Source organism: Enhydra lutris, unplaced genomic scaffold (genome assembly GCF_002288905.1).
Source record: "Enhydra lutris kenyoni isolate GAN:26980312 unplaced genomic scaffold, ASM228890v2 scaffoldscaffold27, whole genome shotgun sequence".
NCBI lineage: Eukaryota > Metazoa > Chordata > Mammalia > Carnivora > Mustelidae > Enhydra > Enhydra lutris.
Window position 1 is genome coordinate 19,036,021 of NW_019154111.1, and position 26,789 is coordinate 19,062,809.

The 26,789-nt window shown below is 39.8% G+C and overlaps 1 protein-coding gene across 2 annotated transcripts in view; it reads left to right on the forward strand.

Annotated features, from left to right (window-relative positions):
* The first annotated feature begins 5,926 nt into the window (after window positions 1-5,926).
* LOC111152037 (aminoadipate-semialdehyde synthase) overlaps window positions 5,927-26,789 on the forward strand; it is a 52,545-nt gene continuing 31,682 nt past the window's right edge. The window contains exons 1-9 of one of the 2 annotated variants that reach the window (XM_022510320.1): window positions 5,927-6,053; window positions 13,026-13,250; window positions 16,973-17,149; window positions 20,037-20,121; window positions 23,429-23,496; window positions 23,592-23,738; window positions 24,647-24,725; window positions 24,853-24,980; window positions 26,367-26,515. In XM_022510320.1, the coding sequence (XP_022366028.1) occupies window positions 13,041-13,250; window positions 16,973-17,149; window positions 20,037-20,121; window positions 23,429-23,496; window positions 23,592-23,738; window positions 24,647-24,725; window positions 24,853-24,980; window positions 26,367-26,515 (1,043 nt within the window). In that variant the 5' untranslated portion in view covers window positions 5,927-6,053; window positions 13,026-13,040. Of the gene's footprint in view, window positions 6,054-11,995; window positions 13,251-16,972; window positions 17,150-20,036; window positions 20,122-23,428; window positions 23,497-23,591; window positions 23,739-24,646; window positions 24,726-24,852; window positions 24,981-26,366; window positions 26,516-26,789 lie in introns of those variants that run through there. The other variant, XM_022510319.1, reaches the window with a different exon arrangement.

Below are 26,789 nucleotides of genomic sequence, written 5' to 3' on the forward strand. Positions count from 1 at the left end.
AGAAGGTTCAGCGTTGCAGCTCAGCAGTTAGCACAGCCATTCTTCCACAAGCCAAGCCAAGGAGACTTCCCAGCAGCCAGGAAGAGGCTGAGGATGTAAGGAGGCAAGGGCAGCCTGTGCCCTAGAAAGAAGGGTATTAAGGAGCAGAAGTTATTGCTAGCTGTGAAAGGTTTCCTGAACTAATTTGCTGCTGCTACTGCTGCTGCTGCTTCTTCTCCTCTCCTCCTCCTTCTTTTCTTTTTTTCTTTTTTAACAGAGAGACTGTGAGCACAAGTGTGAGTGAGTGGCCAGGCAGAGGGAGAGGAAAAGAGAGAACCTTAAGCAGGCTTCAAGCTCAGCACAGAGCCCAATGCGGGGCTTAATCTCACCGCCTATGACCTGAGCCAAAACCAACAGTTGGACGCTTAACAGACTGAGCCACCCAGGCGCCCCAAACTAGTTCCCTTCTTAAAATTCAGTAGAGGAACACTAAGATTTGGGTGTTTTCACAAAACCTTTGACTCTTTTTCCCTTTCTGAAATACATTCCTGTTCTCAATGGCAGCTCATTCTTGTTTCCCTTGCACTGGACTTGCACACACTGAATACATTTTGCCTTAATTCTCTGCTATAAGCCTGGCCCCCTTCACTCACCTCATTCTTTATCCTTGCTTTTTCCACTCTCCCTCATTTTGTTCTTTTCATTTCCCTGTTTTACCAGTGGTCCAGATCTGTTTCTTCCATGATACTGCATGGATCCCTCGGGCATGGTGTGTGTAGCGTGAACAGTAGACACTGGTGGATTCCAAAGACAAAGAGCGAGTCTCTGACTCCTAGGAGTTTATACGCTGGTGTGGTGTTTGTCTTGACGTATCTTTGGCATTGTGGGCATTTAGCTTCTTAGGGTAGGGAAGTGTTTATTTAAAGTAAATGTTTACAAAATACCTAACAAACATTTGGAGTTAGCCTATGTATATTAGTCTGGGCTGCACTCTGGCTATTTTGTAAATTCTTGTCTTTTGCCTTTGTTTCATTTTAGAGGGTTGGGGTCCTTCAGTACTAGTAAGTGATAGTGACAAAAAGGCCTATGCCTACCATGGGCCATGTCAACAGTACACCATCCAACAGGAATATCCTCCTTTGGTGTTCTTTTTCTGTTCTTTTGAAATTTGTTTACATTTTTCTGAGTAATACAAATGGCAATTATGAAAGTCAGTTCAATGTTGGACATTTTCTGCATCTGATTTTCTGCTTCCTGCTGTGACCTTGCCTATGCTGAGCTTATTTCTCTTAGCTGTTACTTCTTATATTGCAAAACCCCACAAATTTTAGTGTGTGTGTGTGTGTGTGTGTGTGTGTGTGTGTGTGTGTGTGTATCTCCTTCCTAGTTCTATGGTCAGATGACAACAGTAAAAGGTTGGTTTCTTACAGTACCTCACCAGGATTAGGACTAGAATGAGAAGGTCCTGACTCCTGAACCTGGCCTGCTAGTTGCCTCTGGCTTAATTACATTTACAAATACTCCAGAAAAACTATACTTGGGTTTTATTTTTGCTTTGATGACCTCCTCCCTCCTTTCTTCAATCTTCTCTCAGTCCCTCAGTCACCTTTTCTCTTGAGACTTTCATTTGGACAAGACTCAGAGGAAAAGCACTGGGTTTTCTTCCTTGATTTGGATTTATTAGGTCCATCATTTGTCAGGGACATATACTCCAAAATTTGCATTCCTCAAATTTTCTAATATTATTATAACTTATAATTCTCAACCAATTTATAATATACAATGGTATGTAACTGAAAACTACAAGTCTAGTAGACTTCTAATACCAGTTACTAAGCAAGCAGTGATGGGCAGCAAACTCACCCGGTGAGGTACACCTACACACACGTGACTCTCACAGGACGCCAAGACCCTGGACGACTCAGTGAAACATTAGAAACTAGTAAAGGTTGATGCTGGAACTGCTGAAAACTTCCATTTTCTTGAATTTTATTTTCATCAGGAATGCTTGTTAAGGACTGCTAATAGTAGAGGAGGTAAACTAGGAATTAGATTTCTCTGCTTTTTTATAAAAGGGTGGGAGGGGAACAGTCCCCAGGTCATCACTATCTCCATCCAGAGCCTGTTTGCAGGAATTACGGTTTATCTGTGGGTGGTTCCTGCTTCTGCCTTACTGTGGTCAGAATTTTAAATTGCTTGAAGATAAAGAAGGTATGTTTCATTCATCAGATAACTGGGGGGCAACAATAGTAATTGTCATTTAGAAACTTTGCCTTCCTAAACTATTTTTTTTTAATTTTGATTTTGCACTGTCTACAAGAAACTTGTCTTTATAATAGAATAATTTACTAGGGTGGGCAGATTATAGATAATATAATAAAAATTGCTGTTCACATAAGAAATATAAAGTCTTGCAAAATAGAGCAAACTTAGTAGCACGCTAGATTGCCCCCACTTCCTCCTTCCAAATATCCATCAGTTTTCTCTTTATGGCAGAGTTCACTTAAGATTGAGAATGGATTCTAAGGAGAAGATAAGACAGAATAAAATAGTAAGCACTAGTAATAGTTCACATATATTGAGAACATGCTTCACTTAATCTTTCTGAGAACTCTATGATATATACCATTGTCCTGACAAGGAAAATGAAGGGACAAAAGAGCTTGTTACTGAGTGGAAAAGGAGGGATTAAGTCTGGGTCCTGCTCACTTGCAGTGTTCAGATGTCTAATTACCCTCATGGTCCCTCAGGAAAGACAGAACCAAAGTAAGGAACAATTAGGGAAGAGAGAAGCCAAAGATGGTGGGAGAAAGAGAGGCAGCTTGAGTGCCCCCAAACCAGCTTTCTAATTTAGGAGTGTCAACTTAGCACCCCACATGGGTGGCAGGGGTCTCCTATATTGAAGGTGTCTGAGGGGTTGACTGTGAGAGCTAGCCAACTTGGGGTGAATCCAAGTCTTGTTTTTAATCTCATGTGTTGCTCTTCCTCTTTGTGAGAACTGTCACATTTATTACAACAAATATTAGTATGATGAAAAACATTTGAATTCCCCATTTTAAGGAACAGTATTTCTCATTCACATGCTTTGCAAAATTCCTGAATACCATAAGCATTTGAACAGTAGTTTGGAATTCACACAGGAGGGATTTGGGCCAGGTTAATATTTCTTCAAGGTGAGGGGTCAGAAGTGGATGGGGTTTCAAAGTAAAGCAGGAGAGAAGCTGACTGAGCCTCATGGGCCCTTTGTGGAGTCACCATGACCCAGGGCCCTTTCCCAAATTCATGCATTCAGGGAAGCAATTTCGATAGCTTTCCCATGAGTGTTCAACCATTTGCAGAGTAATCACAGTAACCAGTCAATATGAATCATTAATTTCAGCAAGCATTTGCTGAACACCTTTTTTGCTGAATATTCTCCTTGGAATCTTCTAGAATTTCTGCCCCCTTCTCTACCTGCTCTGTCCCTGAGGGACTAACATTTGTGGACTGCACCAACCCTCTGGTTTTTCTTGTGTTCGATTTGTAGACAGCACCAGCAGGAGATGGGAAGATAGGAGAATGAAGGGAGGTTATTCATTCCTTAAGCCAGAGGTCTATAAACCATGACCCCCAGTCCATATCTGCCCTGCAATTTGTTCTTATAAATAAAGTTTTATTGCCACACAGCCATGCCTATCCATTTAAGTTTGTCTCTGGCTGCTTTTACATTCCAAATGACAGAGGTATTGTGACAGAGACCTTTCTGGTCCTTTGCAAAAATAAGTTTATTGCCTTCTGCCTTAGATAGCTCCCTCTAGGTGGAGTTTTTTGTTCTTAGTCAGTTCCGTCCATGATGGCTAAAAGCCACTACTATCAAGTGGCACTTCCCCATAGCTTTAGCCACACCACAGCTAGAGCTCTTTCTGAGTTCTGGTGTCCATCCCTTACCCGGCCACATGAAGGTCTGCGGGTACTTCTCACTGTTGCTAGTCCCTGGGGGGCGAGAGGGAGGGCAGCATCTTTTTGTTGCCTTCCTCTACTGCTGCACACACTTACTCCTTTCGTGTCTGTCTCCTAACTTACTCGGTTGGATTGTGCCATCTGTGTTCTTCTGAGACTCTGATCTACGACATGCATAGTATTGTGTTAGAAGCAAAATGGGGGAAAAATGAGTAAGGATATATATAACGCACATATATATTGCTTTTATTAAGGTTTTTGTGAGCTGACGGTGAGAACAGGTAAGGGACGGAGATAAGCTTGATACAAATGGCTATTGTATAAGGAGAACAGTGGTAAGGACATTAAGAGAGGCAGACTCAGAGAAGGGAGAGATCTTATCTGCTTGTTATTCAGGGACAGCTTCATTGAGCTGAACCCTAAAGGATGGATTAGTTTTGGAGAGCTGGACATTTTTGTAAATGAGAATTACAGAAAAGTGGACAGCATGAGATACTGGGGGAGAGAAATAATAATTGTCCGTTTCTTAAGACACTTGGCAGAGAACTTTGGATGTCAGCTTATTTTATTCTCATAATGACCCCACGAAGTAGTTCCTATTATTATTCTATTGACAGATAAGGGAACCTGGGCTTTTCTGAAAATGAAGTAACTTCCCCATGATTTACCACTTGAGGGGGAAAAGTAAGGCTTCTGATTCAGACTCCTAACCCTTAGCGATATAGCAAAGCACAAATTGTCTTTCAGTGTCAGTTTAAGGCTGGTTCTACCATAGAAATAAAGCTGAGATGGCTGATTTTGGCCATATCTTGAAGCAAATCACATGTTGTGTGAAGGACTTGGGGCAGTGGTCTACAAAGAGTGGATAGTCCCAGGGGCTTTTGTGCAGGCTAATGAGATGATCAGAGTTGTGTGCTTAAGGAAATATGACCTAGTCAGTGCATAAAAGGGGTTTGGGTGAGACAGATCACAGAAGGATTTTAAAGGACAGAGTCAACACCAGAGGTAGGGTTGACAGATGGAGGAAGAACTGATTTAGTGTTTCAGGCCTGGCTCAGTGGTAATTAGGAAGCTGGTGATATCAAGAATGGAGCTGGGAAACCTAATACGAAGGGAAGGCTGTAGAAGAGTGATTAGGAATATGATTTTGGGTATGTGAAGCTAGAGATACAGAGGACAGTCTCAGCTTCCAGAAAAGATTTTAATTTTCTCTGCACTTGGAGTACAAGTGGAGTTTATAAGAATGTTCTAGGCTCTAGATTATTGACACAAGAGTTTCATGGTGAAACACATCTGTTTCAGTGGTAGGTATGAGAAAAGATAGGTATGAGAAAAGTCTGTTGGAGAAAGTTATGAGAATAGGAGGGACAATTACCCTTTGGCCATTGACTCCTTAGAAGCACCACAGACGGGTGTCTTGGCATTTCTTCAGCCTCTAGCACTGAGGCTAGTCTTTATGAAGCGCATTTCCCCTGTCCCTGCAGGGCCACTTAGGACTTTTTAAGACTAGTAGACTTTGCCATATACACATAGATTCTTAATATTCACTGGATGTAGATACACTACCCTTAATTTGGTAGTCTCAGTTTGTTGGACTCTGAAACTGTTCAAGGAACTGTCATCTGGCTTCACAGCCTTATTATGAAGTTGTGAAATGCTTTGAAAAGTGTGTATCGCTAAAACAAACGTAATACACACGAGCTCACAACTTTTTTCCGGGAGAGACACACATCTCTCTAGTGTGTAATGCCCGGACTGTTTTCGTCCTCCTGCGTTTCCGCCTGTCCTCTGCTACGGACAGTTATAAACGTGGTCAATAACTGTCCTGGGAGGACGTGATGCCCCCAGCTAAGGACGCACGCAGGTCAGAGATCTAGAAGGCAGAGGGATTTTCGGGAAGGAGCAGGGGCAGGGCATGACCTAGCACCTGGCAGCGCCGCCGATTGGCGGAGGAGAAGGTTGTTCCCTCAGGGCGGCCGCTGATTGGCTGCGGGATGAAGAGGCATGACGTCCTCAAAAGTTGAGCAAACACCTCCTCCTCCCGGCCCCCATCCCAATTTCTGCTGGGAATTCGGAACCTACCCTCTCCGGAGCTCGGAGGCGGCGGGACCGGTCGGCACCTCAGAGGGGACGAGGTGAGGAGGGCCGCCCGGAGGGGGCTGAGCCGCCGGGCGGTGGGCTCAGCCAGCGAGATGCGCTTGGAGATCGCCGGCGAGGCTCCGACTGTCCTCCGAGAGCTGCGGGCGAGCTCTGCGTCCTACGCCCTGCGCGCGGGCCACCCGGCGACTCCGCGGAACCCAGCAGTTTCCCGGACCGGGCGAGGGAGAGGGTGGAGAGCTTTTGGGCCTCTCTTGCGAGCGTTTCCTTTGGAGCGAGGGAGGGCTGTCAGCGCAGTTCTGGAATTTCTGAATAGCAAAGGGAAGGGATGGCAATTAATTTTTTTTTTTTTTCTTTTTCTTTTCTCTCTCTTTTGGGCCAGGGAAGCAGGAACAGTTGTTGGGGTATAAAGGATAGATGTGGAAGCTGCAGAACGAACACCCTGTTAATTCTCGGACTGTATGCTTATTTAGGTTGGCTGGCGGCGGGGTGTGGTTGATGGAGATTTTGGGGGAGCCTTCTCCCTTAACCCCAGCTTTCTCTGTGTGCGGTTGCCGGTCGACTTTCCCAGCTCTGGCCTGCTTAGACAAACTCTGATCACAGACTCTTCAACCTGACCATCTCTGGCTGGCCATTCGCTTTGAGGTGGGGACTCCTCTCACCAACACCCCCTCCCACTCTCCCCCCTCCCCGCCAGCATACTGCTGCTCCTTGGCTATACTCTAACGGACCAAGAAGATTTAAGAAACTTGGGCACTCCTCAACTCCTGAGACCTTGCGGGGCCTGCCTGTCCAGTGTGAGCACTTAGGCCAGGAAGGGGCACAAGCAGGCGCAAGTTCCTCTGCCTGATTGAGTTGGGCTAAATGCCCTAACAACTTCCAGAAGTGATGTGTTTTTCAGACACTGATTTTAGGGGAGTGGGAGTGAGGTGGGCTTGGAGAGAGGAAAGAAGGAAGGGAGAGAGAGCGTTCATTAACCTGAACAAAGGTGAACATTTTTTGATATTGTGGGTCATCACTTATCAGAATGTGGGGAAGTTGTGGCTATAATTATGCCCATGTAGCTACTCAGGGGACTGAAGGATCATTTCCTCAGGGGGTAACTTTCACATATTTTATGGTAGAAATAAAAAGTTAGCAGGAGCACTTTGCATGGATGCCTCTCTGTCTCTGCGTGTATATTTTGTCACTTGCACTCCCTCTCTGCTTTTTCCCCATAGATGAGTGAATCTAGGGGTATATGACCTTCTGGCAGTATAAACTTTGTGGCCATTCTGAAAGTGAGTTAGAGGACAAAGATTTAGGTCAATTTTCCCTAGTGATTTTACCACTCTCCAGAAAATCATATTTGTTTTCAGTCTCACTTGTTACTGGTGTCAGCATTATCAGAACTTTACTTTGATTTATTTGCAGTGGAACCCTCTTACCCGCCTCCTCCCCCACTCCCAAGCTTTTAAGCCTTAACAGACCTTAACAGCTCAGGATTTTGGAAGTGACCTTTGGCATGTATGCAGTCCCCCTTTAACAGAAAAGTTTTCTAGATATTCCTTTATTAATTATCTTATACAAATAACATTGCATACAGTGGCAAGTATTCTTGGTGAGATCACAAAATTCTATGGAATTAAGAAACTGTACATTTGGCATGGGAAATAACAGTACTGTTTTCGTTGAATCTAAGATACCATCCATAATAAAATATATCCCTATTTTAGGGCTAAAATATGAAAAATGTGTCATAAGTTTAATGAAATACTGTATTAAAATGCTAAGTTATATATCTTGAACACCCAGGCCTGAAGGGTGAAATTGAGGAGAGGGCTTACTGGGCTCCATTTTGTTTTCATTGACAAATGAAAAGAAGGAGGGAGGGGATCAATGTGGAGCCATTGTGAAGGTCTTACTACATTGTGACAAAGAGAAAGGGAAGGTAGTATTTTCTATTAGTGGTGTGGTTGTGCTCACCTTTAAGGAGTAAGCAGGCTTGGAGCCTTCTTCTTTTCTTGACATTTATTAAGCATTAATGGTGTGCAAGATAGTACTCAGTACTTTGTGCATATTGGCTCAGATAAACTTCACAGTAGCCCTCCGAGGTAGATACTAATCTGAATCCATTTTGCAGATGAGGCACAAACAGGCCCAGTTATGTACCAAGGTCACAGAGTAAACATTTATAGTTTAGCAAAAAGACAAATAAGCAGGTAAACTTTTTGGATTAGAGTCCAATTTAAAATTAACTTTGCATTCCATCTCAATGATACTAAATTTGTGGGCTAAAGACCAGAAGAGTCATGGGTTCTAGAGATCTTTGGATGACTTTGAGTAGCTGCTTGAAAACATGAATATTCTTAGACCAGATTAATTAATATTAGTAGATTCCTCCTGCCCCAAGTCTGCTGTTTTTTTGTTTGTTTGCTTTTTAACATATGGTTAACTGTTTTATAAGGAATTTAACATGGAAGCATTAAAAGAATGTACCTATGCAACAGGAAGTGAAAGTCTGGAGGACGGTGTTGCTGCGTGTCCAAGCCTTGTTCTGGCAAGCCTTGGGGTTGGGAGGCATTTGGATTTATTCTAGGCCATCACCAGGTGTTCTGTTAATTTGGAACCCTTTTGGGCCTCTGGGATTATTATGATCTGGAAACCAAATATGTATTGTGGGTCACGACTCATGGTGGTGGAGCTGTGGCTTCTGCTCTTGAAGGCAGCTTTTACTTAGATATAATGTTTTACGAATACATCTCACAAAATCTTTGCTTCCTTCATGTGATTTAGGATGGTGATACAATCAGTGATCATAGTTTATTTCATAGTAACTGAAAGACAATGGTGGGGTATGTATGGAATTCTGGGCTTGCTCTATCTATCTATCTATCATCTTTATCTCTAATGACCATTTTTCTTTTCACTTCTGAAAAGGTTAGAAAATACCAAGAACATTTCAAGATGTCCTCCCTGGGGCACATTGTCATGTATACATTGCAAAGATAGATAATTTGTAAATTAAAAGACGTTCTTAAGTCTTTCCCCCATTGAAAGACGGGAAGAGCGGTATGGTGGTATCATAGAGATGTTCTATTGCTAAGTCCATCCACTCATTGTCCTCCTATCTCAGTGCATGTCTGTGTAATTCACTGTAATACTCTCATGACTTTTTCGAGTTATTTCAAATTCCTGATTAAAAATGCATACCTTAAAAAAATATATACCTTAGTGCTGTTCTTGGTTTACAAAACATAGAGAAGAATCTTTTAAATTTAATTTTTATGCTATTTGGAACATTGGCCTTTTATGTGTTGAAGGAAACAGACCGTTTAGAAATTGGCAGGGGAAGTTATTTCCCTCTGCTATGTGACACTTCTCTTTCTACCCTTTATTCCTCTTCTTCTGATCCTCCTCCTTATTTTCCCTAGCTCTTTCTTTGTCTCTTCATCTCCTTTTCTTGCTTTCCCACCTCCTCCTCGCTCATCCTACAAACTGTCATTAGTACTGACAAGTGATCTCACTAGAACCAGTAGGTAAACCAGGGATCGTCGTGCATTGTTTCATTGAAAGCATTGCCAGAAATATACCTCACATTTACTGCCTGATATTCTTGGAAAGGCCCACAAAATTCAGGACAGGGAAATCTAACACAGCCCACCTAGACATTTCCATGAAATAGACACCTGCCATGCTCTAAGAACAGTTAAGAAATCCTCACTGCTGCAGTTTCTTGATGACCTTAGAATGAAATGAATTGTGGGCCTGAAAATTTACCATGTTGAGACCAAATTTCGAAGTTCAAGCAATTACTAATGCAGTAATACCTGATGCAATTAAATCTCTTGTTCTAAGTACCCAGAAACCTAGAATTTACCTTGGCAATGACTCAGGAAGGATTTTCCATGGCCCATAGGAAAGGGATCGGTAGAAGCACCCCATGCTGGGGAGAGAACTGATCACTTACTCTACTAAAGTCGAGGCCATATGAATCTAATTTATTTCAGAAACGAGCTGGTGGCAGTTAACATACATCAGATCTACATGGTGTGGGTCTGTAGGCTTTGGCGAAGAGAAAAATCCTGAGTGTTAAATATTAACCCAGGAATCCTGCTTCTGCTTAGAAGCAGCAGCTCTAGGCAGATTCCAGTTAAGTTTTTTCACCTGTAAAATGAAAATAATAATAGTATCTACTTATTAAGATTTTTGCAAGGAGGAAATGAAATAATGTCTGGAAAGTGTGCAGCATAGTGTTTAGCATAGTGTTTAGGTGTCTATTGTTATGTTTATTTAAAAACAAAGTTAGAATTATGATTTGAGAATTCCCTACAAAAAGTGAAAGTGAAAGCAGCTTCCCAAAGAAACGAGAGGATCTACTCCCTGCTACGCTTCTTTTCTAGTCTCCACAGAAAGTTTGCCTTTGCCAGGTGCCTGGGTGGTTGAGGTGGTGAAGCAGCTGCCTTCGGCTCAGGTTATGATCTCCAGGTCTTGGGATGAGTCCCCAGCTGAGAAGATAGTCTTCTTCTCCCTCTGCCTCTTCCCCCTGCTGTGCCCTCCCTGTCTTTCTTTCTCTCTCTTAAATGAATAATCTTAAAAAAAAAAAAAAAGAAAGTCTGCCTTTGCAAATATATATGTGTGTATTATTTGTGTATATGTGTCTGTGTCCCCACACCATATTCCCTATCCCGGACAAGGGAGGTAGGGAGGAAGAGGTGAGATGATGGTCACTGGGGGAGGTGAGGCAGTGCTTGTAAATCAAGTTTGGGCAGAGGAGAGATACTAAATTATCTGAACGTGTTCCCTCATACTGGCTCCAAGAATTGCTGCTAAGAATAGAGGATGCAGGGTCATTTGGTCACCTATGGTATGTGAAATAGAGTCCTGTGGGAAAGATGGGACCATTTCTAGGCTCATCTGTGTGTTAAAAACAAAACAAAACTCACTTGTCTTTGGAATTGGTTTTATTTAAGAACCATTGGGATTTAAGTCCTATGGTATTGTTGCAGTTTTTCCTCTGGTTTAGGGAAGAATGAGTGCTATGGACTTGGGCTTGAGTTTGGGCCTGATATAATCTCTTTTAAAAACAAAACTGTATAAGGGCACGTGGGTGGCTCTTTTGGTTGAGCCTCCGACTCTTGATTTCTGCCTAAGTCATGATCTCAGGGTAGTGAGATAAAGCCGCGTTGAGCTCTGTGCTGAGTATGGAGGCTGCTTGGCATTCTGTCTCTCCCTCTGCCCCTCCCCTCTGCTCACACATGCTCTCTCTCTTTCTCTCTCTCTCAAAAAAAGAAGAATTTTAAAAACAAAGCTGTATAAAAAACCCAAAAATCAGATAGCATATATAGCAGTCTTTTACCAAAATATTGCTCATCAGTATTTTAGCCAAGTGAAAGAGCCTGAGCTGCTTTTTTATCAGCGTGTTTGCTTGCTGTGTGCATTATTTTTCTTACTGTCCCTTTTCTTTCTAAAGTCTTCTTAGCTGATCTCCTTGAGTTTGCTTTGTTCTTTTAGTCTGTTGTGTTGTGACTTGACCTATAAATTTTCTATCTCAAATGGCAAGTAGTTGCTCCCAGAAAATCCACTTGTATATGCCGCTGTTTAGACAGAACTTCCCCATCTGTAAAGTGGGTCTGGTGTAGCGATTGCAATCTGATGTAACAGAAATGTGTTCATAAGAATTTTGATGTATGTTAGCAGTGATTGGTAGGAAATTTCTAGAAAGCGTGAAATTCAATTCCTGTATTTTTTTTTTAAGATTTTATTTATTTATTTGACAGAGAGAGAGATCACAAGTAGGCAGAGAGGCCACAAGTAGGCAGAGAGGCAGGCAGAGAGAGAGGGGGAAGCAGGCTCCCTGCTGAGCAGAGAGCCCAGTGCAGGGCTCGATCCCAGGACCCTGAGATCATGACCTGAGCCGAAGGCAGAGGCTTTAACCCACTGAGCCACCCAGGTGCCCCTCAATTCCTGTATTTTGATGCCAACCTTAAACATAAAAAACTAAGACTTAGCATTGAAATGATCCAGCAGATTATCCTCTGAAATTGCCAAGTGTATGTAACCATTTGAAGAGGGACAGACTATTGTTTGATATTTATGCTTTAACAATCTATATAAAATTGACTCTGTGCTGGCACATAGTAAGCCTCTTGTTTATTCAGTTTCTTGATTGAATAAATGAGTGGCATTATGCAATCTGGAGTAGCAGAAAACTGGTTGAGGCAGGTCTGGGCTTAATATAATAGCAGGCGGAAGTGGTATGGAGAGGAAACCCTGAAAAGGGGAACAGCATGTTTATAACAACAAAAGGTGGGGGGGGTGGTTAGCACAGTGCTTCTTAACCTTTCAACACCTGTCATGGAAAAGCATGTTTGTTTGGTTTTCTTAAATTTCCAATCTGCCAGGACCAATACTTTTCTAAAATTCAGTAACATTGAATTACTAGAAAAATGGTCATGTGATATAGAGGTTTCCAAGAACGTCCTTTCTATTTCTGTGCATTGCTCATCCAGGACCCGTAAAGAGCAGGTCACCGACTGCCAACAGGCTGCCAGACACACTTTGAGTAGCACCAGTTTAGGGAATGGTCTGAGATGAAACTCCAAAGAAGTTGGAGCTGGATTGTCAAGAAGCTTGCACACGATTAAAGGATTCCAGCCTTTGTGCCATCAAAATTGGCATAAATTATCTTTTTGTATTTGCATCATAGGTTAACATGCTTACAATTTTTGTGCTGAATACATGTTTGATGAAACATATTTCAAAAACTCTTTTGGTTTGGCAAATATTGGCTAGTGTCCTATAATTTGCTCAGTACTTTTTTTAGTTTGGAAATAACCTCATTTGTGGAAATTTGGGTTTGTTGGGTAAAGGAGCACTTCACGTCATCCAAGGTTTCCCTCCCCTTTTCTCTATCTTGTGTCTGTTATATCTGAGTTGGTTGGATTTTACAGCAGATTTCTCAGGAGACCAGAAATGATCTGTGAACCCTCCTGCCTTTGTTGTCCTGTTCTCTTACGATGTCTTTACAGTCAGCAGGTTTTAAGATGCTGCGAGTACAAAGGACCAAACTGGGCAGGCTGGGGCTCAGCTTCTCCAAAGGGCTTCACCACAAAGCGGTGATGGCCCTGAGGAGGGAGGATGTGAATGCCTGGGAGAGGAGGGCGCCTCTGGCTCCCCGGCACATCAAAGGGATCACCAACCTGGGATACAAAGTCCTAATACAGCCTTCCAATAGGCGAGCCATTCATGACAAGGTAAATATTTCTTATTTTTTAAATATGTGGGAATAAAATGAAAATCAAGGAGCATCTGAGTAAAAATGCAATGTTTATGAAATCAAGGAACATCTGAATAAAAATGAAATGTTCGCCAATGTACTTAAACACCACATGATGATATTCCTTTGTTTTGATTATAATGAGACTTCTAGTTAGAATTTTTACTTGAGTCCAGAATTTAATCAGTTAAGTATTTTTTTTTCCACCCTATTCCATGCTTTCTCCAGGTGAGAGATGGAGGAATTGCCTTTAGAAGGGGGTGATGTCCTTTAGTCATTATGTCCATGTGCAGCCCTGGTTCTGGGACTGGGGAGACTAAGGCCACTAAGACATTACTACATTTCCTGGGAATAAATCATTCTCCTGCATAACCATCAGACCTAAAAAAATAGTAATTCCATAATATCATCTCACATAGCCCATTTCAAATTCCCCATTCTCTCAAATGTCTTTATGGTCTTTTATTTTAATTGAGGCTTAATTAAGGTTCATTGCATTTATTGTTATGTCTCTTTAGTTCTTTTAATTTAGATCTGCACGCCCTTTTGATTTGTTTGTTTCTAAGACATTGACTCTTTTTGAAGAGTCCAGACTAGTTGATTTGGAGAATGGTCTGCTTCTGGGTGTTACTGGCGATTATATTCAGGCTAAAACACTTCTGATACAAATATTATCTAGGTGGTGCGTGTTCTTTCCACTCTATCACATCAGACACAAAATACCAGGTTGTCCCAAGGTTAGGAATTTGTGGTCACTTGGCTGAGGTAGTTGCCACCAGGTCTCTCCATTTTCTACATACCTTTTTCTGTTTGTAATTACTGAGTCTTCTGCGGAGTGATGTTTTGAGACCTGTGAATCTTGTGTTTGTTTCTCAGCTACCTTTTGCTAAAGATGTTAGGATACGTTGATGATCTTTCCTGAATCATTTTTTTACATGGAAGCTTGCAAAGTGATGATTTTCTGACCTTATCATTCTTCTAAGTTTACTTGCTGATTTTCTTCTACAGAAAAGAGATTGCCCTTAGTTTTTTTCTTTCTTGCTCTTTTGAGTATCATTATGGCTGCATGGACCTTTTTCATTTAATGTATGATAATCTATTAACCACTTTTTTTAATGTCCCAGTTACCCCAAATTCGAGATAGAGGGTTCCTTTAAGGGTGCTCCTCTGTCCTTTGGAGCACTTGATCTTTCTGCTTTCTTGTTTCCTGCACCAACAAATGGTCTTAGTCTTACCTTGTGCACCTAGGATTAGCCATCTATCTCACCAGGGAGCTCTGATTTCTTTTAGTATATAGAAACCAATATCTGATATCCGGTGTTAAGTATGCTTATTTTTACTGAGATATTGTTGCTCTTAGCACTTTTAGTGAATAGAGCTAAGAAATAAGATTACACATACATATACATATATATTACTTCATATTACTTCATCATGAATCAATACGGATATTTCCAACTAAAATTTTTAACATTGCAGGTTTTTCTTACCTTTAAAATTTTATATTTACATCTATTTTCTCCAGTAGTGAAAATTTTAATTCTTTATAATATTAAGGCATGCTTTTTGTTTTATCTTGTATTATACATAAAATAGTTTTGGAATCATGATAACTATTATTATAACTAACAATAAACCTATAAATGTTAAGAGAGTAGATCTTAAAAGTTCTTATGCAACTGTGCATGGTGACAGATGTTAACTAGATTTATTTTGGCGATCATTTTGCAATACATACAAATATCGATTATTATGTTGTATATGTGAAACTATATAATGTATGTCAATTATACCTCAATAAAAAATAAAGCTATTAAATGGAGTTTAGTATTTTTTGAGTAAAAAAAGTGTTTCTGCTTTTAGAATATATCTCACAAAGAATATTCAGATTGCTGTATTCAAGTTATTTGAGTTATTCTTTCCATATAGTTATATTGTCAATGTGATATACAGTTGGATTTATGTATTTTTTTCTGTACATTTTCAAGGTTGCTTTTAAATCCTTTTTGATTTAATTATGTTTTTAAGATAAGTGAAACATTTACAAGTTTCAGATGTTTGAACTATATAAAATGATGCAATGTAGAAAGTCTTCTTATCTTAATCCCTTACATCCTGTTCCTACCCTCTCCATAGTTTACTATTGTCATTAGTTTCTGATCTATGATTCCTACGTTTCTTTCTGTAAAAATGAGCCTGTGTGTGTGTGTGTGTGTGTGTGTGTGTTTTCTCAGTTTCCCCCTTAGTCTTACATAGAAGGTTGTAAACTATACATACTCTATCTTGCCTTGTTTGTTTAGTCAGTGAGATATCCTGGAACTCACTCCTTGTCTGTTCATGGAGATCTGCTTCATTCTATTTAATGGCTGTGTTTTAATGCCGTAATTACTCCATGATTTGTGATTTATTTAACCAGTCTACTACAAATGGACAAATAGATTGTTTTCAAAGAAACCAGGTATGAATCATGTTCACTCTTATAGTATCTGTCCATCTGTAGTTTCCTTTAAAGTAGATTCCTAACTGGATTCATCTTCCTTTTATTCAGCTGCCACTTTTGATGCTCTTTTGATTCTGCCTGGATCGTGCTAACCCTTTACTTAAAAGTCTGAAATGACTTCTGTTGCCTCCATGTACTAGCTACTCAAACTCAGTTAAATGTGTAAACCTCAAGTTTCCCATTGATTAAATGACCATAATAATAATACCTACCTCATGGGAGTTTTAGGAAAATTATATGAGATAATTCCTGAAAAGAGCTTAGTAAAGCAAGTACTAATTTATTAATAAATGTCAATGATGATTTTTATTTTTTATCCAGTAAAGATCATATTCACCGTAATAGTCTTCTTTTCCAAATTGACTTATCCCTTATGCCCTAAACATCTCCTTACTTCCCTGCCTCCATATTTGTATATATTTCTTCAATTCTTTCTACTGATACTACCACCTTGCATCTCCCATCTCCATCTCTCCAAATCCTACCTAGCCTTTTAGATTACTTTAAAGTTTCATATTTCCTTGATAATCTCACCCAGGAATTAGATCTCAGTATCCATTAAACTAATGTATCACTTAGATTCTGCTGTTCATAATTCTTTTGAATTCAGCCTCATTTACTATGCTTCTGACTTCTTTTTACTGTATTTTATGAGCTTCTTTATAGGAAGGATGTTGTCTGCCTTTTTAGTGTATCTTACCGTCTCATCTCTAGCACAGTCTGCTGGATGGAGTGGGGCAGTAATAAATACTAATTGAACCAAAAAAAAAAAATAAAAAGAAGAAAAGAAGAAAAGAAAAAAGTAAATATTGCAGATATATATCTTTCTTTTAAAAATACACCTGAGTAATAAATTACTATTTCGCATTTAACATTTCAGTGCATTGTTGATACAAAATATACATTTCACAAATATTTTAAAATCATATGTGCTAGTAGTTACAACATACTATTCACTGCTCTTAAATAGGAGTAGGTGGTGAATTTTCTAATTTTTTTTTTGCTATAAAAGTCAAACTTGTTAAATTGATCTTCAGCAAGAAAGTAAAAATACTAGAAGTAGCTATTCTATTTGTTCTGATCCATACAGATTTTATGCCTTCAAAAGATTGTGCCTTTAATTGCTACACTTATTTATTAAAGAAAATAAGAATACAACAAATTAGGGAAATAACTTTTAACCAAAATTGCATTCCCAGGAATATGTCAAAGCTGGTGGCATTCTTCAGGAGGATATTTCTGAAGCTTGTCTAATTTTGGGAGTTAAAAGACCCCCAGAGGAAAAATTAATGTCTAAGAAGACTTATGCATTCTTCTCCCACACAATAAAGGCTCAGGAGGCCAATATGGGCTTGCTGGATGAGATTCTGAGACAGGTAATTAGTGACCAGTAATCATAAATGTTAACATAGAAACAGTATTTCTTTCTATCTTTAAATGTCAAGTGGAGTTTTAGTTTCCTTTCAGCATGTAGGAAATACATCATGTTATTCACCTCAGTAGGAAAGGTGATCTGTGAATTAGTGCTTGAATAGTTCTGCTGCTCTTAGGGCTTCTCTGCTGTGCATGTTTGGAATTTAATAAGAGAAACCAAACATTTCATTCCTTTTGTACTGAAATAGAAAAAAATGATAAAAGTGTTCCCCCCAAACGATTAGCATTTTATAATGCCAATTGGTCAGATATCACCAAGTAGAATTGAGAGCTGAAAAGAGCTTCGGGGATCATATAATCCACTTCCCTCATTTCTCAGATGGAGCCCAGAGAGGTGAAGTGACTAGACTGAGGTTGCATAGCTCTGTAGTGCCAGAACTGGACTGGGAATTATTTTTACATTTATTATCATTCATGAAGGAAGAAATCATGTTTTGAGATGTAAGTACTATACAAAAACTCTAAAGTATTCATTCAACAAATACTTAGTGTCTGCATTGTGACTGACCCTCTTCACTGCAGTGGCAATAAAGTAACTCTATCTTCACAGAGTTTACATTCTAGTGGGAGGAGACAGATGATAAATATATAAATAAGATATCTCATCTGTCACTTAGAGATATGTGTGATGGACATAAATATGATACAGAAGGAAAAAGGGAGTTTTGGGCACTGTGGGTGGACAAGAGTTTAAATAGGACGATTGGGGAGAGGCTCACTGCAAATTTGGCATTGAGCAGAAATTCGAAGGATGTGAAGGATCAAGTCATATCTGTCAGGTAAGAGTTTTCCAAGCGGAGAGCATACTAGTGCAAGGTCCTGTGGGTCTGGCTGAGTGGAGGGTTAGTAAATCATGTTCTAAAGTGCTTATTCAGCCTGCTGTGTGGATAATATTGGAGATGGGAGGAGAAAATTGGTAAGATTGTTAGTCTAGACTAGTATGGATACCAGGTTCCAAATGACAGTGGCTTGCACAAGGGAGTGGAAGTGTGGAAGTAGAGGTGGTGATACACAGACCCAATACTGGCTGTATTTTAGAGGTCAGATCCTGCAGAAGTTACGGGTGAAACAAATGTGGAATATGAGAGAAAGAGCAAATGAGAGGAGTCCAAGGTCTTCGCTTGGGCAATTTGAAGGAGTGGCCACAGACTGAGATGATGGTACTGCAAGACGGAGCAGGCTTGGTTGGGACGATCAGGAGTCAGGAGTCGAGTTTAGGGCCTGCTGAGTTTAATTTGTCCATTAGACATCCTAGCAGATTTCAGACTTTAGACATTAGATTTTAAAGAGGGAGCCATTGATAATGAGTTTGTAGCTCCAGGCGACTCCTCTTGATACATATTTGTAGTTGTTAGAGACTTGATGGCATCTAAGACTGGGAGACTTGATGAGGGTAGGCAGTAAGTGTAGATAGAGAAGTCCAAGGTCCAAGCCCTAGGGTAAGAATGCTAGACTAGAGCATTAGAAACTAGACTAGAATCTAAGGATAGGCAGAGGACAGGAGACCTCACAAACTGTAAAAGGAAGGGAGGAAATTGTGTTCTGTATGGGCCTATAGAATATATTCTATCATTTCAAATTTACAAGACCTCTGCTAGTGAATTCCCAGTGGTTTTGAAAAACAAATTTGAAAAGTAATTAATGTAAATAATGCTACAAGAAAAAGGTTTCACCTTAAGCAGATAAACTCCTTTAAAAGTACTTAGGAGGGGCGCCTGGGTGGCTCAGTGGGTTGAGCCTCTGCTTTCAGCTCAGGTCAGGATCTCAGGGTCCTGGATTGAGCCCCGCATTGGGCTCTCTACTCAGCAGGGAGCCTGCTCCCCACCCCACCCCTGTCCCTGCCTGCCTCTCTGCCTACTTGTGATCTCTATCCATCAAATAAATAAATAAAGTTTTTAAATAAATAAATAAATAAAAGTACTTAGGAAGGATTTTCTTTTTTGTTACATGAACTTTTGTTTGTTACAAGAGAACTGAACAAAAACAGAACTGCTTTTTGGCAATATTTTGTAACCAGTTACTTAGGGTTGGATGAATAGTAAATATTCTTATATTCAGGCACATGGTAAAAATCATACGCTCTTTGAGGACATAAAGTGACTATTTAAGACATTCTATAATTACAGTATATCAGTAGCTTTTAAGTGTGAGTTAATAAGACATTGCTGAGAGGGAAGATTCCCAAAGACAGAAGAATGTGGTTTCAGTGAAGGTGAGAAAATGAAAAGCAGGTGGCATGTACTACTTTGTAAATGAAGATTACTTGTAAAAGGATGGAGAGAGAAAAAAGAGGGAAGGGGGAAGGGAGAGAGAAAATGAGATTTGTGTGTATGGACTTGAGAAGGGGGTGTTGTCATTTTTAAGGTAGGAAGGAGCAGTGTACAAAGGGGTAATGCAGGAAAGGAAAAGTTCCAAGCGTGGTCTTGGAAGACATGGGGAAAAGCTGGGATCCAGTTCACAGGGATTAGCCTTGGGGGGGACTTGTTTTCTTTGAGACTAGAAGGAAGGATGTGGGATGAATGGACTGTAGATAGATACATAGATCGTGCTGGCCTAAAAGTTAAAGGAAATCATGCCTTTCCAATTTTATTGACCACATTCAGGGGGCATTTATCACCCTACTAGGACCATCTCTAATCACAGACCTATCAGTGGTTTGTGACCCAGCATTTTCTGGATATTTCATGGGGCACCTGATGGTAACTTACAAAGTCAAGATATATTTTATAAGAGGAAGAAATGTGATATATTTATTTGCTCATATATATGCTTTACTCATTGAGATTAAGCTTAGTTGGTCTGGGTGAAAATTTTTTATCCTTTCTTCAGGAAATCCGACTTATTGATTATGAGAAAATGGTGGATCATAGAGGAACACGGGTAGTGGCGTTTGGACAGTGGGCAGGTGTGGCAGGTAGGTATGCCAGGGTTTTTACACCACCCACTTTTTAAATTTACCTGGGAAGTAACTGTGTTTTCTTTTTTTCTGTGGCTAGAGCAGGGAAGTGTTCATTTCCACCAATAAAAATAAACAGGGGGAGGGCGCCTGGGTGGCTCAGTGGGTTAAGCCTCTGCCTTCAGCTCAGGTCATGATCTCAGGGTCCTGGGATCGAATCCTGCATCGGGCTCTCTGCTTGGCGGGGAGCCTGCTTCCCCCTCTCTCTCTGCCTGACTCTCTGCCTACTTGTGATCTCTCTCTGTCAAATAAGTAAGTAAGATCTTTAAAAGAAAAAAAAATAAACATAGGGATACAGCTTAGGGTGATGAATATTAGGGGAATAAAAAAGTAAATCATTACATATCCTTATTACAAAAGTTAAAAAGAAAAAGCAGGGAAAAGGAGAACAACTATGAATAGGATCTGACTTTTAAGGTAGCTCTATCTGGAAGACTAGGAGAAGTCAGTTTGGTGATGAGAAGTTGTGGAGGAGAAGAAAAGGGGGAAAAGAGAGGGAAAAGATAGAGGGGCAGGAACCAAGAGAAGCAAGGATAAGAATTGGAATTGGGGGGAAAGTCCACTTGACTTTTGGCCCACTTAGTACTTTGAGCCTTCTTTAGTTGAGGAAACATCACTTCATGTTATAACTCTACATCAGATTAGAACTAGAAGGTCTGTAATTGTTAGAACAAGTAAAAAATTGGTGGAAATATAGAACAGTAAAACACCATCAGCTACTCTGATATAATTGAGGGTTCTTGAGCACTCACCCAGATGGCCCATAAGAACAAAACAGTTCTTAATAAACATAAAATGTTTTAAATCATAGAGTATGTGCTCTGACTATAATAAAGTTGATGTTGAAATAATAATAGAAAGGTATCTAGAAAATTTCCAGATATTTGGAAGGTAAACAATGTATTTTTTAATAACCGATGAGTCAAGAAGGAATCACAGGAAAAATAAGTAAATACTTTGAATTCAATGAAAATTTAAAACAGCATACCAGAATTTATGGGGTGCAGATAAGGTGGTGCTTGGGAGGAAATTTATAACACTTAATGCTTTTATTAGAAATGAAGAAAGTCCAAATTAGTGATCTGAACTTCCATCTTATGAAGCAAGAAAATGAAGAAGTAATTAAACCCAAAGCAAATACAAGAAAAAGAATAATAAAGATAAGAGGGAAAATCAATGAAATCAGAAGCAATTTTTTTTTCTTCTTAAGCAAATCACTAAAATTGATAGACCTCCAGTTAGGCTGATTAGAAAAATAGAGAAGGCACAATTTACCAATATTAGGAATACAAGAGAGGTCATCACTATATTTCATATAGACACTAAAAGGGAAAGAAAATATTATGAATAGGCTAATAAATTTGACAGTGTTGATCAAATAGACAAATCCTTGAAAGACGAAAATGACCAAAACCAACTCAAGAAGAAATAAAAAACTTGAATATCAATGTACATAAGAAATTCTACTCATAGGCTTTTATCAAGAAAAATGAATTACTTTTTTTTACAAAGACTTATTTCTTCATTCTAATAGTGTAAAAATAATCCAAATGTCTATCAGCAGGAGAATGGATAAATAAGATGTGATATACCCATAAAATGGAAGCTCCTTGTCAATAAAAAGAAGTAAACTACTGAATAAATACTGAAACTTCACTGAATTATGTGTGAATCTCAAAAACATGCTGAGTGAAAGCAGACATACAAAGTATATACGAATAATTTCACTAATATGAAACTGTAAAATTAACTACTCTCTACAGAGAGAAGTAAAACCAGTACCTTTCTGGGGCAAAGAGCTGGGGAGTATTGACTGAGGTGATGGAAATATTCTATATCTCAATTATGTTGGTGGTAATACGGGTGCATACATATGTTCACGGTTATCAAACGATGCACTTTAAATTGGTGCATTTTATTGAATATAAATTACTCTTTTAAAAGTTGACTTCAGAAAAAAGATCAAAGAACATTTGGAAGGGATACAGAGAAGGAAAGTTCTGTTCCTAAAAAGAAAAAGAGGAGAATGGATGCTGAGGTCTTTGCTGTGGGTATGCTGAGTTTTCACTATTTGAGTCCAAACTGAGAAATCTGTAAGATAATTGATCAGGTCTTGAAATAAAATAACCTGTGTTAGAGATACAGACTTGGGGTCATCAGTGTGTACAGAATACTTGAAATTTAGGACTGGATAAAATTAGCTAAGGAAAAAAAATATAGAGATTGAAGAGAGTAGGTCCCTGGACAGAATCTTGAGGCCAGCTAATTTTAAAAAAGGACCTTAAGGAAAGGGCAGAGGACACAAAAAGAAATGGGCATGGGAAGAGGCACCTATAGAAATGTGGGATGAAAATTTTCAAGTTAGGGATGCTTGGGGAAGCGAGGGTTCCAAGTTGCCAAATACCACTGACAGGTAAGTCAAGATCTGACAGTTGTTCCCTGAGTTTAGCTATTTAGATAACTAAAATTTTCAATGGCAGTCATAAGGTCAGTGCTGACATTGTATTTGTTTGTTCATTAGTTTTGGTTTGAGAGGAATCTGTCTTTAAATGTTGATAAGAGTGAGCCAGTATATTGTGCTAAGCGAAATAACTCAATCAGAGAAAGACAAGCATATGATCTCACTGATATGAAGAATTTGAGAAACAAGACAGAGGATCATAGTGGAAGGAGGGAAAAATGAAACAAGATGAAACCAGAGAGGGAGACAAACTATAAGAGACTCTTAATCTCAGGAAACAAACTGAAGGTTGCTGGAGGGGAGGGGGGTTGGGAGGGATGGGGTGACTGGGGGATGGACACTGGGGAAGGTATGTACTGTGGTGAGCACTGTGAATTGTGTAGGACTGATGAATCACAGACCTGTACCCCTGAAACAAATAATACAGTATATGCTAATTTAAAAAGAAACAGTGAACCAATAAGGAAGGACAGTGAAAGGAATAATTTCAAAAGTGAATTCCTTAGAGAAGGAATGGGAAGGGATGGGATTTGGAGCAAAGGTAGAGAGAACAACCTTAGAAAAGAAGAAGGACACTTTTCATTTGCCAGGGTTGAAAGTGGAAGGGATTAGATAGGGATGCTGCTGAGTAGTGCTCTCGATGGCAGAAAATGGAGGGGATGGATAAGGTGACCACTGGGGCCCCTTCCAAATCCAAGATGCCGTGGTCTGTGCTTCATCAGAGCACCGAGCCGGTTGGAGAGAGAGGGAGAGCAGCTTCAACCCCTGACTGATGGCTTTTCTGTTGGTCTGATTCTGCAATAGGGATGATCAACATTTTACATGGAATGGGGCTAAGGCTCCTCGCTTTGGGACATCACACACCGTTTATGGTGAGATGTGTCTTTTGTTCATTTTTTGGAAACTGTGTATCAGGACAATGTCTCCGGCGGTCGACTGATGTGAACTCCTGTGTGCCTACTTGCAGCACGTCGGCATGGCCCATAACTACAGGAACAGCAGCCAGGCCGTGCAAGCTGTCCGCGACGCTGGCTATGAAATATCTCTGGGTTTGATGCCAAAGTCGATAGGGCCTTTAACATTTGTGTTCACAGGGACTGGTAATGTATCTAAGGTAACTTCTTAGATGTCTCTAAGGAAGTCTTTCTGTAAAGCAGCCCAAACTCTGAAACTAGCCCAAGGAATGTGAACATTTTTGGTCATCTCAGAGCCTTGCTTCTGGATGAGTAGGCCTTCTATTTATGGTGCTTTTCTTACCTCGGTAACCTTTCCCCAGCATAGAGCAGTAATGTTCCAAACTTAACTTTCTTTGCTGTCGTTTGACTCCAGCCTGTCACAGTATTTGAACACTTTTTCTTTCTAAAGAGATAAACCATTGTTAATGATACATAGATCGGTTCTTAAGGTGGTCTCTTTTACCTTCATCACTGAGATAGCCAAAAGTTTGGAAGTGAGCATGGGATGTAAATTTTTAAAAATGATTTGAAGTTTCGCCAAGAAGATTTTAGGAAGCTTAATACAGGATCAGAACTCATACTTTTTCTTCCTTCTGGGATGGTTTTGAGAAGGTGATTGTGATCCCTCAGGGATCTTCTCTCAATGAAAACATGTTACAAATAGGACATCACTCTTTGTATTATACTGTGAGATAAGCATCTACTTTTTTTCATAGGAAATACAGTTTTGTCACTTGAAATAATTCTGCAATGAAGCAAAAAGTAAATAGAAATATTTTATTATGCCCTCATTTTTAAACACCTTTGTGTCTACTCTGAGTAACTTTATTAAAAAAAAAAAAAGAAATGAAAGCTCCTTCCAATGGATGCTGTTCCTACTGGAATAAAAGTTGGTGTGTAGACTGTGTGAGAGAAGCTTATCTGTACTTCTGTGTTGCACACTTCGTCTCTGGGCAGGACAAATGGAGCTAATAATTGTGGGGAAAGAGAATTGGAATCTTTGCAGGAAAACATGTTGGCTTCTTTCCTATTGATTTTTAGATTTTTACTCATGCATTATTTACAGGGAGCCCAGGAAATCTTCAATGAGTTGCCTTGTGAATATGTGGAACCACATGAATTAAAAGAAGTTTCCCAAAATGGAGGTAAGGGGGAGGGGAATGACTGTATGTATCTTTTACTGTTTTTAACAGTTTCTGTGTTATAATACTTTATCACCATAAATCTTTATCATTTATCACCTACTTTACTAATTTCTTTCTCCTCTCCAAGACCTGAGAAAAGTGTATGGGACGGTGTTAAGTCGCCATCATCATCTTGTCAGGAAAACAGGTGGTGTGTATGATCCTGTAGAGTATGACAAATACCCTGAGCACTACATAAGTCGTTTTAATACTGACGTGAGTATTGCACTCAGCTTCTCACTTGGTTGCTCCTAATATGCTATAGTTAGGCTGGTTTCAAGGAGAGAGATTATTAATGTATATATTGGTTTTCAGTTCCCCATATTGACTTGTGAATCCTTTGGGTTGGCCTTAGAAGTTGTTGGCTTTTATCGATGTTGGGAGCGGGCTTTACTTAGTGGTTTTGCTGGATATGCCCTTAGTTTCACTATCTCTATTTCTGCTTCAGGTCTGCATGTGCCCAATATCTCTAAACCATTTCCTGTGGAATACTCTTTTCTGTATTTACCTTGGACTGGTCAGTGCTATTGGCAAAGCACAATGTCTATGAGGTTTCATCTCAACCTACGGTCATCCCTTCTATGGCCACAAATTGCAGTCATAACCTCAGACAGTTGTTTTGGAATCCATGGCATTGATTACAGGGGACTAGAGTGAAACAGCACAGTTACATAAGCACAGGCCTGTCCCCATGGTACAGAAAGTTTCCTGTAATACAGAACCTTCTGATGGGGACACACTGACCGTATCTTCTAAGAAGAAAAATGTATGTACCTAGGAGTCACTGCGAAGTCCTCCTCAAAATCAGCAAACCAAAAAATAAATAAAAAGTGCATGCATTTATTATGAAAAGAAATGTTTTAAATAATTTTAAATATGGTTGAACAATAAGATAGCAGATTCTGATATGAAATACAGTTGTTATGGCATGTAGAACATGTCGTAGAGAAGGACTTCTACCTGTAGCTTGAGAATGCTTGAGATGTTTGGGAAAGAAAAATTATGAAACTAGTTTCAGACTGAAAAATTAAAAATCTAGTAAATTTCCATCCCTTGTTTTTCCCCCAATCACAGAAATATTGGTGATTGGATGCCTCCTAAAATTTATGACCTAGTTACCATGTATGCATGTATGTAGCACATTTGTCCATGGAGCTTATAGATGTTATCTGACTCAATCCTCACAGCATTCCTTTGAGGAATGGGGTACATGTTATCCCAGTCTGGCAGGTAAGGAAAATAGAGCCCAGAGAAGTTGAGGTAGCATGATGTAGATCGCACTACTGGTGGTTTAGCTGGAAATAGAGGGCTAGGTCACTTGATTCACTTTTCCTTTTCTTGGCCATGCACTACCTTAGAAAACAGAAATATTAATATATTTATGCTCATATACTTATCTCTCGTGGAGTAATTCTACACTGAAATCTGGGCGGGTATTTATTGTCTTTACCTCACAGAATGACCACTGATGTGGCAAATAATAAAGTCACTTTGAAGTAACATTAAATTATTTCTCATGAACTTTACTGATAGCTCTCTTTCAGCCTGCTGCTTTGAAATTTGCTATTGCCTATCTTGTTCAAGTTGCCACTTGCTTTACAGATTGCACCCTATACAACTTGTTTAATTAACGGAATCTACTGGGAGCAAAACACCCCTCGTCTGCTAACTCGCCAAGATGTCCAGACTCTCTTGGTTCCAGGCAAGTCCTCTGTTGCTGGTGTGGAAGGCTGCCCTGCATTACCACACAAGTAAGGACTTTACTTCAGTAAGGATGGCAGTTTTCAGCAGCAGAGCCCACTCTTAGGGTGTCACCTACAGGGGATTCACATATCACAGGACTTGACTGGTAAAGGCTAGTGGTCTGCTTTATTTCACTCAATTTCTTGGCTGCGTTTGACAGTTAACCTTCCTTCTTCTTAAAACTCTCTTCTCAACTCTACATGAAGCTCAAAGGTAAACTCCTTAGAAAGATCTTCTATGTCCCTGTCCCCATCTCTCTCTAGTCTGTTCTTTTTTCCCCCC